Raw genomic sequence first — 17,596 nt, 5'->3', positions numbered from 1 at the left:
TTGGTGTCAGAGATTAGATCAAGAGACACCATATGGGGACACTCCAGTGGTTGTGAAAGTAGAGGGGACAAAATAGAAGAGGATTAGGCTTATTTTTTATGAAACAAGGGGGCCTGTGTGTGGCTCTAGATAAAACTTATTGCTTTTAAACCAATCAGTTAGGAATAAATCCAAAATACAATGGCTTTAGTTAGAAAAAAATATCAAAGAAAAAGAACTTCAGAGACAAGACACTAATAATTGGTTTCAGTCTATGTTTAGTTGGTCTCCATGGCTAACTTCCCTTGTCTCTTCTATTGCTGCCCTGATACTACTGCTCTTAGGCCTTACCATAGGACCCTGCATTATTAATGTTCTAAGTCGATATATAAAGAATAGAATAAATTCCATTCATCTCATGGTATTGTGGACACAATACACCCCCTTCGATGAAAATACCCTAGACACTGTTCTTCACGAGTCAAGGATTTAAATTAGTGTCATATCAGAAGGGGAAATGGAGAATGGAATGTGAAAGGAATGGGATAATCCTTCTGTGCAATGCAGGTGTTTACTGTTACCTAAGAAATTGGATGATCCCTCTGTGCAGTGTACCATGACCTCCCTGTATCTCTTTGTTTCTAAATATCTTTGTGATTACATAGCATAGAATATTTCTTTCCTAAGTTCCTCCTATGTGACCTATGTAACCTTGTGACTTCTTGTAATAGTTCTCCCTTGTTTAACAGAATGTGATTTTGTGATTTAACTCCCAATCTTTTTCTTAAAAGACTATAAACATCATGTGGTTATTTCCAACAAAAGATGACACTCCCAACAGATCAAGGCTGCATCTTGAGATATCAAACTCTGGTATGAAGCTTTCTTCTTCTTTCTTTTTATCTAATAAAACTTAGATACACACACATGCACACACATGTACACACACACACATACACACACACACAAACAAAACAAAGAAATCAATGGGTTGAAATAATAAGGTATGTTGTTTTTCAGTAATTCAATAATTTATCCTTTTAAAAGTGTTTATATAGTATAGTGTGTATATAGGTCTCATCCACAAGGTATATATGAATGACATTTAAAATGGAGACCTTCCATTTTTGTTTTATTCTATCAAAGTTTTTAGTGTTCCATACTGTAGTTTTAAATGAATCTGACATACTTTTGTATTCTTACACATTGTTTGCTATATATAAAAGAAGCTCAATGCAAAATGCTCATTGGAAAAAGAAATTCAGAATTTTCAAGGAATGTACAGATCCTACTTTTAAAGAAGATTCTGAAATATACACAGCAGTATGTCAAACAATTCCACCTTCTCCCATTCCTGTTTCTCACTTTTACATTAAACCATGGCAAAAGTTCTGATTTCTGCAGAATTTCCAAAACTAAAAATTAAACAAATAAAATAACTTCTCACAATGTAACAAATACAGGGCTTGTTCATTTCAGATTATTTCTGTGCAAATCTCAAGAGTAAAATAATGCATACTTAAGGGAAATGTTACATAGACTTTCACACAGAAGTACATAGGAATTTTGTTTTTTACAACAATGAGTTGAGTAATAGGGTGTGTATATTTTAAGGGGCAATATTGATACATAAATTCAGTGATTAGTAAGACAGAAGAGATTCTTTTCTTTCCTTTTCTCTTTTGGTGTTTTGAAGAATGGTTTTATTGTAGCTCAGGCCAATCTGGAATTCACTATGTAATCTCAGGGTGGCCTCCAACACATGGAGATCCTCCTACCTCTGCCTCCCAAGTGCTGAGATTATAGGCATGCACCACCAGGCCTGGCTGACTTTTTTTCTTGAATTTCCTTCTAGGACCCTTGAAATCCTCATGTGTGTTATAGAAGATAATCAATCTGAGGCATGTTTTTCTTTCTCGCATGCAGTTACGTGTCTCATTGGAAATCTCATTTTTTGGGCACCTATAGCACTCGAAGCAGCAGGCTGCTTGTCCCTCCTGATGGGATTTCCTGAACCCAGGACTGCATGGCACACTGCACATTGAAGGCAGGATCTGAGGAATTCAGATACCTGTCAGGGAAAGAAATCTAAGATACTCTTCTCAAACCAGACAATTTTAGCTGATTGGACCATGAAAAATTTAATTTTAGTGCTTGATGCTCATAGTAATTTTGCTATGTTGTATAATGTCTTTATATAATCATACAGAAACAAATTCAAGAAAAATTACAGTTTTTGTCAAATATTTGAAAAAATTATAAAGTATATCTAAGAATCAATGTAAGACGAGGAGGAAACACATATTCCACAAGAGCGTAGTCATTAATGTCTGGTGTAAATCAGTGTAGCAGGAAAACTCACCTGTCTACTTCCTGTGTCCCACTCTGGCATGTCTTCAGGTAAATACAACTGCTGACCATGTGGAAAATGTGGGGAAAACTGTCTTATTTTCACCTTCAAATCAATTCCATGGGGGAAATTCCAAATGTTGAGAACATCACACTCATCACTTACTTGTCCTTTCTGGTTCATATTCACCTCACCTCCAATAGGTTAATAAAGAGAACTTTCTTCAGAAAAGCATGTACCTAAAAAATACACATCATTCCATGATTGGAAAGGCCCACATGCCATGACTGAATGCATGATGTAGGGAATGCCCTTTATTTTATAGTTCTTCCTTACTATGCACATTCACTGTTGAAAGCAAACTGGTAAAATATGTGACTTTACACAGATAATTTAAAAATAGCATTATGGTTTTTCTAATATTACTTTCTTAGCTGGGTGTGGAAGTACATGTCTTCAATCCCAGCACTCAGAAAGCTGAGGTAGGATGATGACTGTGAGTTCAAGGCCACCCTGAGATTACAGCATAAATTCTAAGTCAGCTGGGGCTGGAGTGAAACCCTACCTTGAAAATCAAAGAAAAATAGAAAATGATAAGAGTTTGTCTTACAAAAAATGACAAAACAGTTGCTAAAGAAATAATAGGTAGACTATACACTGTGATAAATATCAGTATCAATATCTATATCCTTTCTGGTTGCTTTTATAGCTTCAGACATGAAAAGGAGATTGAGAACATGGTTAGTTTTGGAGGAACTACTTTATGCCAACTATGGAACTCTTCCAGATTCCTTTTTTACTGTTTTTTTTTTTTTTTTTTTTTTTTTTGTTGTTGTTGTTGTTTTGTTGTTTTGTTTTTTTTGTTTTGTTTTTTCAAGGTAGGGTCTCACTTTAGGTCAGGCTGACCTGGAATTCAGTCTGTAGTCTCAGGGTGGCCTCGAACTCTCAGCAATCCTCCTACCTCTGCTTCCCAAGTGCTGGGATTAAAGGCATGTGCCACCACACCCTGCTTCTCCCAGATTCCTGAAAACAGTTTTTAGAATCAGGCATGTCAGCACTCACCGTTAGTCCCAGTGAGAGAGAGTCAGGCAGCTTTGTTAGACAGCTAGGGTAGCTGGGCACCTGAAAGTAAGGAGCAGGAATGACTCTGGGCCTATCCTTCTAGTCTATACTTTGCTAGAGATCAAAATATGATCTCATTTCTTATCTCTTCCTTAGATCTCTTTTTCCACACAAAACCTGGACCCCTACCGGGAGGGAGGTCTCTTGTAGGATTTAAATCTAGTCCTAACATTGTAGTTCCCGAAGTTCAGCCCCCAGAATTTGGTTTCATGACTCTGCCTCTTCCTGACACAGCCTCTAGCCCAGATCAATTGTTGTCTCTTTGGCTCACCTTAGCCAGAAGGCAGGGCCCACCACTATAAGTATATAAACAGATGTATGTGAGGGGACAAACCTCTCATATGTTGAGGGATCCAAGTCAGCTTGTGACCAAGTGAGACCCTTCCCTGTTGCAAACCCAGTTACCTTGGATGAGTTTGGTCTCAGTCAAGTTGCTGCCTAGGTCGTCGGGCTGCTGTTCTGATTTCTGGAGCTGAGCACTGGCTTTTCCTGCGGGGCAAACCAAGCCTGGCAACTGTGGCCCTGCAGACCAGCACCCCTGCTGTTGGAACTGCTGCTGCAAAAGCTGCCTCTGATGGGTCTGTCAGCAGCTGAAGCTGCTGCTGCTAGGTCTGCTGTTGTTGCCGCTCCTGGGTCTGCTGCTGCTGGGTCTGCCACTGCTGGGGCCGCTGTTACTGGTGCCGGAGCTGCTGATGTTGCTCCCGAACTCTGCTCCTGCTTGTGTCCCGCTGTTCACCGGAGCTGGGCTCAGGCAATAAGGGAGGGGAAGGAGCCGCAGCTGCTCTGGTTCTCTCGCTGCTCCATGTGTTCTTCTACCTCGTGGTCTGCTCCTCCGTTGCTCACTGCCGTGCTCCCTTCACGTTTCCTGAGTTGCAGAGAGTGCTGGTGTGAGGGGAAGCTCCCACACCTGGCTTTTCCTGCGGCTGGAGCCAAGCCTGGCAGCTTTCTGTTGCGCTGCCACCGCCGCAGCAGTTGGCGGAGCTGCCAGGGCCACTTTTGCCGGCCTGTGCAGGCTCTGGATGCTCTGGATCTCTCCTACTTCTCCCCTGCTGCTTCAATTTCCTATACACCTCACTTTTTAGTAAAAGTGTGTATTTTGCTGAGTTTTTTTGGTCTCTCCTCCCCCCCAGGCTGCTTTGGCGTGATACGCCATCTTAACTGGAAGTCCCCCAAACCTCTTTTTCTTGGTGATCCATTCATTACTTATGTTGAATTTCTCCTTGCCTTGGCCTGGCTGGGCTGAGCTGAGGCGGGTCCCCCTAACACCTACTTTCCACATGGACTCTTTACCCCTCCCGCTCTCCACATGGCAAGAGCTCTTTGTACTTTCCTTTGTTCATTTCTGTGTTTTTTTCAGGGCCATCATGTGGGCTCTCAAGCTATGTGCATGTAGTCATGTTCCTTCTGTTGTTTCTGTACTTCTTTAAATAACTATAATAATTTAGTAATTACTGTTCTCAGTCTTATTTTATTCAATACTTTGGTTAAAAGTAGACATGAACCCAGAGTGTGGGGCTCAAGGACTTTTCTGGACCTGTAACACCTCATTTTGGAGGCTGAGTTAGGAGGATGACTGTGAGATCCAGGCCAGCCTAGGGTTACAGAGTTATTTCCAGGTCAGTCTGTCCTAGAGTCAGACCCTGCTTTAAATAAACAAACAACACCCCCCACCCCCAAACAACCCCTTGTTCTTGTTACTTCAGGAGCATGGTTTCGTGAGCTCTTCATTTATACTTTATACTGTAAAGTCTGTGTTTATATTTCATGTAAGGAAAAAGTTGCCAGCCTGGTAGTGTATGCCTTTAATCCCATGACTTGGAAGGCAGAGGAAGGAGGATCATGATGGGCTGTGGCCACCCTGAGACAACATAGTGAATTCCAGGTCAACACCACCAAACATAAGCATTATATTGAGCTCATTGAAAATCATTGAAGTTCACTAAAAGTTTCCTTGATTTCCACTAACTTTATTTATTTATTTATTTGTTTTTAATTTTGGGGCACTGTTTCTCACTAGCCAAGTATGAACTGGAACTCATCCTTTGTAGCCTAGCCTTGCCTCAAACCCACAGTAATCTTTCTGTCTTAGTGTCTCTAGTGTTGTGATTATAGGCATCTCTCAGCAAACCTTAGTCATAGTCTGCTTCATGATGTACACACACAGAGAGTTTTACTTGCTTCAACATGACAAAGTACAGAAAGCCTTGTAACTGAAACAAAGAATCCTAGACAAATAGGCGTGAGCATGTCTTGACAGCATTGAGGATGTCACATTTGTTGAAAATAAGTACCACTGATTTTAAGACACTTTACCTGAGTGTATGAACCATATTTCATAAACTCATTTTCTCTCCTCTGAGAATCTATTTGTTGAAGAATCATTTCATGGAGGGCATGGGCCACAGCATACACAGCATTGTAGATGTTGCAAAATTTCATCCATGGCCATGTCAAAGCTGTGCCTTGAAAACCACTCCAGTAAAGGATTGTAAAAATAGTTGTTCAGTGTTTCATAGTATGATTTGTAGAGAGAACAATTAAAACCCATCCACCTTGATCTTACAGAATTAATGTTTTCTGTATATTTGGAAAAGTTTATTGTCTGGATAAAAGGTTTTAAACTAGAAATCTCACCATGGCGGTGTACGAAAGTGAAAGACCAACGGAATGAGTAAGGGATGAAGTTTCCTTCACATGGGAGGAGATCCCACTGTGAGGTGGTGACCCAGATTCTCCGTGTGCCTAAACATTCCCGTTTTGTAAAGCTCATTTCCAGAATAGGTTTAATGTTACCATAAATGACAACAGCATTTGAGGATGATGTGAAGATTAGATCATGCACATTTATAAGAAATGTAAATATATGTGCTTTTACAGGGACCATATTCACATATGCTAAACAGATGCCATATCTTTGCATTTCTACTCTCAAGTTAGAGAGAAATTGAAAACCTTGGTCATCATCTGAGATGAACAGCTCCACCCATGTCCAGCTGAAATGAAGCATCAAGGAGACCATGGCAAGGGGCAGGTTTGTATCCTTGGGGGCCACCTGATAAAGATAAGGAAACTTCTCCTGGTCACTTAGTGTAGGATGAAATGGTCCGTAGGAAATCTAAAGAAAACAGAACATTGGACTCTACAAAAGGAGAAGGATTTTGTCAGGAACAATGTAACTTCTGAATGACCTTTTAAACCAGCAGAAAATGGAAGAAAATCTTGTTCATGCTATTACCACAGTCATATCTTATTTCCCAGAACCTTATAGGAAATTGCTGACCAGTGAGTCCTCTACAGAATCTCATTTCCTCTTACCCTGTTCTTTTCTATTTCAAGCAGGTAAAGGTTAATAATCCACCAAATCTGAGTGTTTACCAGTTCAGTTAAAATCATGATCAACATAGGCATAAAAAGTTTGTCCAGTTTTTAGAGTTTGCCACTAAGAGACTGAGTTTCAACTCCCTCTATAGACTCAGACTCACCTGTAGCTTTTTGTACAGTTGCATGAGTGGTCCTAGTCTTGCAGATCCTGCCTATGAGGGTCCTGTAAGTGCTATCTGACATGCTTTCTGTTCATACATATAGTTCGGAGAATCCTTCATGAGATTTGACAATTCATCATTATCAACAAAAACTGAAAATCTCTGACAAATCTTAGAAATGGAATGCAATTGCAATGACACATTGTATAGTAGGTGGGAGTTATGGTTAATATCTTCCAAGGCAAAAATCTGTGCCAGCACATGCTGGAACCTTCTGATTGGCAATCTGAAAGGGGAGCACAATCATCATCATGGATGAGGTGTCAATCATAAACTTCATATCAAGCCTACTGAACATGAACATTGTGTACCAAATGACATTCTCCCTGAACTTCTCTTATTGAACATGTTCCTTCTATTACGAGGATGGGGGGACATGACATCTTTAGAGGGTAGTATTTGAAAACTCATAAGATTAAAACAATTATAAATAAGTTTATTGTCTTTGTTGTGGTGGAGTGAACATGAAATGTTCTCTATACCCTATGTGTTTATAATTAAGTCTTAGACTCAATCCCTAGCTAGTGAAACCATTGGCAGGTGGTGTTTTGCTGGAGGGGGTGTGTCACCATGGGTGGGTCTAGATTTATAGTCTACCCCCTTGACATTACAAGCCAGCTTACTCTTGCTCCTTCTTCCAGCTGAGGTGGAAAGATGTGAGTTCATGCTGTCTATTCTTGGCATGTGCCTACACTGTGATGAAATTTCCCTTTATAATTTCTATTAAGGTGCAGGGAGCTGAAATATACCCTTTACTCTCCTAGTCTGCTTCCTGTCAGGCATTTTGTCCCAGCAAGGAGAAATTAACTGCTACTAAAAATTGGTAATGAGAATTGAAGCAATTGGTGCAATAATCCTGACTACCTGGTTCTTGCCTTTTAGAACTGGTTGTTGGAGGAAGATGGAAGCATATGGAGCTTGGACTACAGAAGCAATGCTAGAAGTATTGCTTGGTAGACTATTCTAGTAAGTGTTTGAAAAACCTAAATGCAGAGTCTAGTGTGAACTGGGAAGGCTTGCCATTTGAGGTTTCAAAGTGAAAAGAGAATGTTTTTGGGAAATCAGCTAGAAGCAGTTTATGTGATATTATGTTACAGAGGCTGGCTGAAGTCTACACATGTGCAAGATATTTGAGCAATGTTGAATTTAAAAGTAATGGGCAATTGTTTGATGGAGTAAATTACAGAGTAGGAGGATATGAAGGATATAACGTTTGGCATAGATGATTGTATGGGCTGTTTTAGGCTCCTTTAGCTGAAATATTTTTAAAAGGTTAACATCATTGAGGATATGCAAGTTGTTTTCATCTTGACAGTAGGAGAAGTGCTGGTTCTTTTCAAAGGAAACACCGGAAAGAAGAATCCTGAAGGAGATGAATGTTCTTCAAAATCACATTGGATTGACAATTTTGTTGGTATTCCTCAACTGGTAGTGGTTTTGGAAGTATTAGGATGCCAGAAGTTTGTGGCATTAATTTATACCATTATTTCAGAAGCCATAGAGGGTAGAAAATATGAGGAAAGATAAAGGACTCTGTAGGGAGACCCATGAGCCCATGATAGGGGTTACAATTGAGACTACATAATTTTGAAGATGCAGGCAACAAAGGAATCTTCTTGCTTAAGAAGACCCTGTCCTGGTTGCAAGCAACAGAGCTATAGGGACAGAGATGCTGAAGGATTTTGGATCCCTGAGGATTTCATCTTATAACTCAGATGCCAGGGAGGAAAATTTAGATTTTAGTCCCATATATCCATATATATGTTAAATATATATATTTGACAGAGAGAGAGAGAGAGAGAGAGAGAGAGAGAGAGAGAGAGAGGGAGGGAGAGAATGGGCATGCCAGGGCCTCCAGCCAATGCAAATGAACTCCAGATGTGTGCATACCCTTGTGCGTCTAGCTAAAATGGGTTCTGGGGAATCAAACTTGGGTCCATTGGCTTTGCAGGCAAACTCCTGAACCTATAATCCATCCCTACACACATCTATGCTTATATTTTAAGCATAGTGGTTTTCATTTTAGAGAGAGACAGAGAGAGAGAGAGAGAGAGAGAGAGAGAGAATTGTCAAACCAGAGCATCTGCCATAGCAATCAAACTCGAGATGCTTTCTCCACCTAGTGGGCATATTCGACCTTGCACTTGCCTCACCTTTGTGCATCTGGCCTATGAGGGATGTGGAGAGCTGAACATAGTCCTTAAGCTGTGAAGGCAAGGGCCTTAGCTGTTAAGTCATCTCTCCAGTCCATCTACGCTTATTTGTGATCTAGCTTTGGTCCAGTCTTTACTTACTCTTCCCTCATTTTCTCTTTCTTTCTTTCTTTTTTTTTGTGAATGGGAATGTTTCCTTTTTGACATGATGTGCTGAAAGCCTGAGTCACTTTTGTTTTGATTTTACTGTGTTCACCGTTAAGATATGGTCTTGTGTCCCTGATGAGACTTTAGACTTTTGAATAGAGTGGGCACTTGTAACCACTATGAGGACTCTTAATGTTGGACTGAATGCATTGGAAATCATGAGATGGCCATGAGTCTATGGGGCAAGTGGCCGAATGTGCTGGTTTGAATGTGGAGTGGCCCTCATTGCCTCAAGTGTTTGTGATTCTTCCTAACACTTAATGTCCTGCTGGTGTAGCCTTCAGGGGACAGTCTTGCCAGAGGAGGTGTGGGGCTTGGGTGGGCCATGGGATTTTATCATATAGTCTCTCTTGCTTGTATTAGCTACATCACTCTTGCTTCCTCCCAGCTGATGTGATGCCTGGCTATAAATACTTAATATGTTTCTCTACCATACTGAAACTTCCTCTAAAATCTTTGTGCCAAAATAAACCCTTTCCTTTCATAAGCTTATTCCAGTTCATGTTTTGTTCCAGCAATGAGATGGTAAATGCTACCATTCTGATAATCATTTAGGAGATTATTACATCTTTACCATATGATGGTGTAGGGAATTCTTTATTCTTTTAATAATAAACATGAACATTGTTCTGAGCAGATAAATAGTTTGTCCATGGATTGATCCTGGAGTTATCATTCTTGAGAAACATGTCAAAATATTGGCATGCCAGTGACCCAGTTGATGGTCTTTTCTTAATTGCAAACTAGAGGAAAATCAGGACCTAATTAATGACTACTGTATAAAAATTTGTGATATGGGATGGAGAGATGGCTTAGTGGTTAAGCCCTTGCCTGTGAAGCCTAAGGATGCAGGTTCAAGGCTCAATTCCCCAGAACCAACGTTAAACAGATGCACAAGTAGGCACATTTGTCTGGAGTTCATTTGCAGTGGCTGGAGGCCCTGGTGTGCCTATTCTCTCACTCTCTCTCTCTCTCCCTCTTTCTCTCTCTGGCTGTCACTCTCAAAATAAATAAACAAATAAAGTTTAAAAATATCATGTTTATTTCCAAATTAAGAGACTTTTAATTTTCCTCTGTAATATCTCCTGGATCTGACAGATACAATAGAGATGACTTGTCTTGTGCTATACAGTTGGCTTTCCCCCCATAACCTACTGATGAATTATAAGTTGTCTCACTATCTGTTCCATATGTATAAGGCAGGTTTTCTAACCAAGGATGAGACTAGCAAGGGTCAAAAGGCATAAGCATAGTTATTTAAAACATTTTTGGCAGGTGTACTTTCTCACATTATTCAGAGAATAGAAGCATATCATCTATAGAATATAGCACCTCTCTACTCATAGGCCTTTCACTAGGTTCTCAGAAGCAGAAATGAGTTCCCTTCCACAGGACAGACCTCAGATCCAGCCATAGAGAATTTGTTTACCCCCATAGACTGTGTGCAACTACTACGCTGGTGTGTACTTTCATTGGCTGGTTATTTTGTGTGTGGTAGTATCTCCTGCTTATTCATGCTGTTGGTGACCATTGTCACCACAGTAGCTTGTGGGTTGCAGAGAAAACAGCTCACCGTGTGGGGCAACCCAGTTCTCCACATGTAATTTATGAGCAAAACTTACAGATTTAGGGTTAAGCTTTCTCCACACCCTACATGGTACTTCAGCCCATACTACTCTTGCCCATCTTACTAAGTATATCTTTTAATTAACTGACCAGGAAAATGCTTTCTACAGCACTCATTCATGACATCATTAGTTTTGTATATTTCCATCTTCCAAACATCCATTACCCAAATGTTTCTGAAGGTGTTAGCTCCCTGGATTCTGTTGTTCTACTTCTCTCTCTAGTATCCCCTCCATTCATCCCTCCCTCCTTCCCTGTTCTCCTGCTGTCACTTTAATTCCTTGCTAATAATTCTTACGGCTATTCCAACTTATACACAACTCAATTTGTTCCATGTTAGGAGAGAATGTTTGATTTTCTTTCTGAACCTGTAACCTTGCTTAGTATGATTTTGTTCAAGGCCATGCATTTTCCTGCAAATTTCGCTGTTGAATTTTTCCTTACTGCTGAGTAGCGTTCCATTGTGTTCATGTAATACATTTTCATTATCCATTCATCAGCTGGTAGGTGCCAGAGACTGCAAGCATGCCCATCAGGATCATGAGGAATTGAGGGCTGAAGAGCTCCATGACACAGTTCCAGCCCAGCTGTCTCTACCTTGTAGTCTACGGTGGCCCCTCTATAGAAACATCTTTGGCTCTCTGTGCTACAGATATCTATGATTTTCTGTATAATGTTTGTCTTTTTCTGTCTTTCACTTGGTGCACTAATCTCTAACTTTACTTTTCCAGCAAAACTGATGTTAGTGAGATGTTGGTCTAGGTATTTGAGAAAAGCTCTGGCATAGAATTCAAAAAACAAGAAAATGGGTTAGAAATAATTGTTTTCCTAAGGCCCTAAAGAAAGTCAGGCATGGAATACACTGAGGAGGAAACAGTGAACCTCCTGGAACAATGTGAAAATTGTTCTATGACTAATTTTTCTGAATGGTGGCAATTGTAGCCAACTATGACTCTACCAAGAATCCTTACAGGAAAAACAACCAAGGTCAGAAAGAGTTCAATCAGGGGGACCAAATCTAAGTATTGGAGAGACATGAAAAGGAAAATTCAAAAGAAATGTATGGGGGATAAATGGGTTTATTGGGTCAATGGTGGGAACCCCAATTTTGTGGTTGTTCTGTCTCTCACCTTTAATGTAGTAATTGAAAGTAGGAGCTCAGGAAACCACAAGTGCTTGACCACACATACATGGGGAAATTGGGAAAATAGTTCATCATTATAGGGGCCTGACGACTATACTTGAGGTAAATAATTTATGGGATTGTTTGATGTAAAGAAATAGCAAAAAGTTTCTGTGAATTCTGTGGAATTGTACCTTTCTTGAAGTTTGCTCTTTTGTGACATTATCAGAAAATAAGAGACTGAAGCTAAGAGCTATGGCAGTAGAGAAAAAGAGAAAGAAAAAAAAAAAGAAGAAAGAAAATAAGGGGAAAGCAGAGAAAAAGAAATGGAGAAACTCAGCTGCCTTCAGCAATAGCCAGTCAGCTTGTACCAGAACTTGACTTCAAGTCATTATTGCACCGCTCCCTTTCACACCTATTTTCGGGGACCCTCCTTCAAACCAGGGCTGGACCCCTACAGGTAGGTATCTGTGAAGATTCCAATTCTTAGCAATTGTGAAAAGAGCAGCAACATATATTGCTCAGGTGTGCCAGCCTGCAGCACGAAGGTTGAAACAAACCCCGAAGGAGGGAGTGGGAATGAATCTGAGACAAGAACACAAGGAATGGAGCCAAGACAAGTTCTGATCAAGGCTCAGGTTTATTCAGGCAGACACAAGCTTATATGCAGAAGATAAACATTTCTAGAAGATGCCTACAGGCCTAGGGTCAGCTTCCCCAGGGCCACGTGGTAACACCCCTGTGTCCGGTGCCTATGTCTTATGTTAAATAATGTCTTTGTGACTGGTGCCACTTCACCTGGGCTGCCTTCTCACCTAGGCTGCAGGATAAGGCCTTTGTGTTAAGAAATTAAAGACCACCTGTAGCTTGCAGTTTCTCTGCAGCTCCAGCAAGTATCACTGTGGTAAAGAGCACAGTCTTTAGGGTATGTACCCAGGAGTCATATCCCTGGATTGATTGGTGGATATATTTTCAGAGTTTTATTTTATGTGTTCATTTGAGAGCAACAGACAGACATAGAGAGAAAAAGGAAGAGATAGAGGGAGGGAGGGAGAGAATGGGAGCACTGAAAACAAGCTCCACATGCATGTGGTACCTTGTGCATCTGGCTTACATAGGTCCTGGGGAATTGATCCTTGAACCAGGGTCCTTAGGCTTCACAGGCAAGCGCTTAATTGTTAAGCCATCTCTCCAGCCCTATTTTCAGACTTTTGAAGCACTTCCACCCTGATTTCTATAATTGTACAAGTTTATACTCCTATCAACAGTGAATGAGAGCACTTTTCTGACACCTTTGCCAGTACTTTGTTATTTGATTTTTTTTTTAGAAACTTCTTTTTTTTAAATATATTTTTTATTTTTATTTATTATTTGAGAGTGACAGAGAGAGAAAGAGGCAGAGAGAGAGAGAGAGAAAGAGAGAATGGGCGCGCCAGAGCCTCCAGCCACTGCAAACGAACTCCAGACGTGTGCGCCCCCTTGTGCATCTGGCTAACGTGGGTCCTGGGAAATCGAGCCTTGAACCAGGGTCCTTAGGCTTCACAGGCAAGCGCTTAACCGCTAAGCCATCTCTCCAGCCCTTGATTTTTTTAATAATTGTTATTCCAACTAGAATGAGATAAAATATCACAGTAGTTTTAATTCTCACTTTTTTTTTTTTTTTTTTTTGATGGCTAAAGGTGTTGAATACCCTTCTTAGATGTTTACTGGCTCTTTGTATTTTGTTGAAGGCTTTCTTTGCATCTATTGAAAGAATCATGTGATTTCTGCTCTTAACTATATTTATGTGATTTATTATGTTTATCTATATGTTTAACAATTACTGCATCCTAGGGATGAAATCTACTTGATCAAGTGCATGATACATTTGATATTTTTTTTAAATTTTTATTTATTTATTTGAGAGCGACAGACACAGAGAGAAAGACAGATAGAGGGGGAGAGAGAGAATGGGCGCGCCAGGGCTTCCAGCCTCTGCAAACGAACTCCAGACGCGTGCGCCCCCTTGTGCATCTGGCTAACGTGGGACCTGGGGAATCGAGCCTCAAACCGGGGTCCTTAGGCTTCACAGGCAAGCGCTTAACCGCTAAGCCATCTCTCCAGCCCTACATTTGATATTTTATTAGATTTAATTTTTAAGAATTTTATTCATAATTTTCACATCTAAGTTCATGAGGGATACTTTTTATAATTTTCTTTTCTTATGTTTCTGTCTGTTTGGGTATTGGTATAATTTTGGCTTCATAAGGGACATAAAGGAATATTCCCTCCTTTTTAAATTTTAATTTTAGTTACTTGAGAGAGACAGGGAGAGAAAGAAAGAAAGAGAGAGAGAGAGAGAGAGAGAGAGAGAGAGAGAGAGAGAACGGGCACATCAGAACCTCCAGCCACTGCAAAGAAACTCCAGATGCATGTGCCACCTTTGTGATCTGACTTACATGGGTACTGGGGAATTGATTCTTTAACCGGGGTTCTTAGGCATCACAGGCAAGCACTTAAACACTAAGCTAACTTTCCAGCCCTTCCTTCTTTTTTATTGTGGGAAGTAATCTGAGAACAAGTGGTTTTAATTTTTCAATGATGATGTGTTAATATTCAGTGGAGAATACATCTGGGCCTGAACATTTTTTGTTGAGAGGGTTTTAGGTATTTTTTCAATCTCATTACATGTTATACCTACATTCATGCATTTTGTCTCTTCTAACTCAGATTAGGTAGGTGATATGAATCAAGAAATTTACTTATTTTCAATTTTTCAGAATATATGTTTTTGAAGCATGTCTTAATGACTTTCCCTATTTCTGTAGTATTTATTGTAATACCCCTTTTCATAATGTTCTCTATTTTTCTTTTGATAAATTTGGCCATTGGTTTATTAATCTTGTTTAAATTTTAAAGAATCATCTACTAGTTTCAACAATTTTTGAGTTTAAAAAAATGAGTTCAAAGGTTTCTGTACTTATGATTATTCCTTTTTGTCTAGCATTTATGGTTGGAATTGTTCTTGTTTTACAAAAGTATTCATGTGAATGGTTAAATTATTTATTTTAGATTTCTCTGTTTTCAAATATGGGCAGTTAGAAGTAGTAGTTTTCCTCTTCAAATCATCTTCATTATAGTCCATAAGTTTTGGTAGGTCATGATTCACTGTCATTTTGTTCAGGATTTTTTTAAATCATTGATATTTTAAGTCATTGATTTTTAAAATCATTGATTTTTTAAATATCATTGTTTAATACTGTGTTGTTAAATCTCCAGGAGTTGGTATATTTTGTTTTCTTTCACTTGTTGATTTCTAGTTTCATTGATTTCTGTCAGATATAATACAGGGTGTTATGCCAATTTTCCTGAACTTGTAGAGGCATGCTTTATGCCATAATGTAGGATCTGCTTTAGAGAAATTTCCATGAGCTGCTGAGAAGAATGTGTATGCTATTGTTTGATAGAATATTCTATGAATGACTATTAATTCCATTTGGTCTATGGTGTTTTTTATCTCCATTGTTTCTCTATGTTTTTGGCTAAACTTTGTCTCTTGACTATGTTGTGGCATTAACATATTATTGTTGTGTTCGTATTTATTTGTTTAATATCAAATAAATTTTGCTGTAAAATTTTGATGCAGTTTCGTTTGGCACATAGTTATGATGGTAAAAATATCTTGTATTTTTGCCTTAATAAGTATAAATTGTCAATTTTATCTCTCTTTGTTTAAAATGTATTTTGTGAGATAGTAAAATAGCTGGACCTAATTGTTTCCCATTTTCATTTTTTTTTTTTAATTTTTTATTTATTTATTTGAGAGCGACAGACACAGAGAGAAAGACAGATAGAGGGAGAGAGAGAGAATGGGCGCGCCAGGGCTTCCAGCCTCTGCAAACGAACTCCAGATGCGTGCGCCCCCTTGTGCATCTGGCTAACGTGGGTCCTGGGGAACCGAGCCTCGAACCGGGGTCCTTAGGCTTCACAGGCAAGCGCTTAACCGCTAAGCCATCTCTCCAGCCTGCCATTTTCATTTTGTTGGAATGTTTTTTGTTCTTTTTCTCCTTAAGTTAGTGTCTATCATTAATCATAAATGTGAATTTCTTATAGACAGCAAATAGATGAATTCAGTTTTCTGATTCAACCTGTTAACTTGTGTCTTTTGACTGGGGAGCTGAGTCCAATAATGAACAGAGTTATAACTGAGAGGTGTGAGTTAAGACCAGTTAAATTGAAGGCTTCTTGACTTTTGAGTTTCCTATATTCATATGCTTTATGTCTGCTGCAATTTTGATCATTGTTTTTTTTTTTTCCCCTCCTGTAGGATTTTGTTTGTTTTTGTTCTCTGCAGTATGAAGTATATATTCCAGTTTTCTCTGTAATGATGGCTTAGCTCTCAAAAACTTACAAAGCCAGCATTTGCCATGGAAAGATATTTTATCTTCTATAATGAGGACTAATTTTGCCAGTATAATAATTTGGATTGGCAGCAACGGTCTTTGAAAACTTGAAATAGTCAATGCCAAACTCTTCTGGCATTTCGTTTCCAATTGCAGAATGTGTTATACTCAGGTGTGCTTACCTTTGTTAGTGATGATCTGTTTTTCTCTTGTAGCTCTTAGTATTCTTTCTTTGTTTGCTATGTTTAGTGTCTTAAGTATTATTTGACCTGAAAATTTTTTCTCTGTTTCTTTATATATTGCATTCTGTTTTCCTCTTGTCAGCATATGTGTCAATAGTGCCAACACTTGTCTCTTGTAAGTTTCTTGAAGTGAATGGTAATTCAAGTAACAGTTATTTTCCCTATTCATCCTCCTCTTCCTTCATTTTATTCCTGCTATCTTAGGCTATGAAGTAATGGATTACAAATATTTGACATTACAATTTATGTGCATCTGTGATCTGTAGAAAAATATTTCATTAATGAATCCTTGCTAATACTTATCCCTTGTTAATTAACAATACATCAACATATTGAGCTTACATTTGTTTGAATGGGTTTTAATAATGTGCCTTAGAAGTGTTCATATGTAATTTATGCCCCACATCTCTTCTGGTAATGTGGAGTTTTGGAATCTGATGTTTTTTCATCATTAATGTGTTAATTGAGGCAGGGTTGTTTGCATTTTTCTACATATTTCCATGAATACTGTACTCTACTTCCAGTATACCAGAGCACATTATCTGGGTTTTATACATTATCTCAAAAAGTGAGAATTTATTTTTCCATTATCAAGATTTCTTACCTGAACCACTTTAACCCTTATCAATTATTCTATTTTTCATATGTTAAGTCTGTCATGTACTCAAAAGCATATGACTGTTATCATCTAGATTTCCAATAGTGTACATGTGTACTATGGATTTTTGGTTATTTCATATTAAATTTCAGTTTTTTAGAGTTCCTTCATCTGTCAACCTTTTTTGTTATACAGGTGTGTGTGTGTGTGTGTGTGTGTGTGTGATGCATTCTTGTGAGTTTGTATCTGTGTGGATGCACATAGTTGTCCAG

The 17,596-nt window shown here is 39.0% G+C and overlaps 1 protein-coding gene across 1 annotated transcript in view; it reads right to left on the bottom strand.

Annotated features, from left to right (window-relative positions):
* Nucleotides 1–17,596, bottom strand: part of LOC101610462 (vomeronasal type-2 receptor 116-like) — a 54,674-nt gene that overhangs the window by 2,833 nt on the left and 34,245 nt on the right. The window contains 5 exon segments of the mRNA XM_045134746.1: nucleotides 1,914–2,033; nucleotides 2,342–2,503; nucleotides 5,765–5,885; nucleotides 5,887–6,566; nucleotides 6,934–7,219. Coding sequence (XP_044990681.1) covers nucleotides 1,914–2,033; nucleotides 2,342–2,503; nucleotides 5,765–5,885; nucleotides 5,887–6,566; nucleotides 6,934–7,219 — 1,369 coding nt within the window.

Source organism: Jaculus jaculus, chromosome 15 (genome assembly GCF_020740685.1).
Source record: "Jaculus jaculus isolate mJacJac1 chromosome 15, mJacJac1.mat.Y.cur, whole genome shotgun sequence".
Lineage (NCBI taxonomy): Eukaryota > Metazoa > Chordata > Mammalia > Rodentia > Dipodidae > Jaculus > Jaculus jaculus.
The sequence above is the reverse complement of the archived record's forward strand: the minus strand, read 5'-3'. Positions and strand labels throughout refer to the sequence as shown.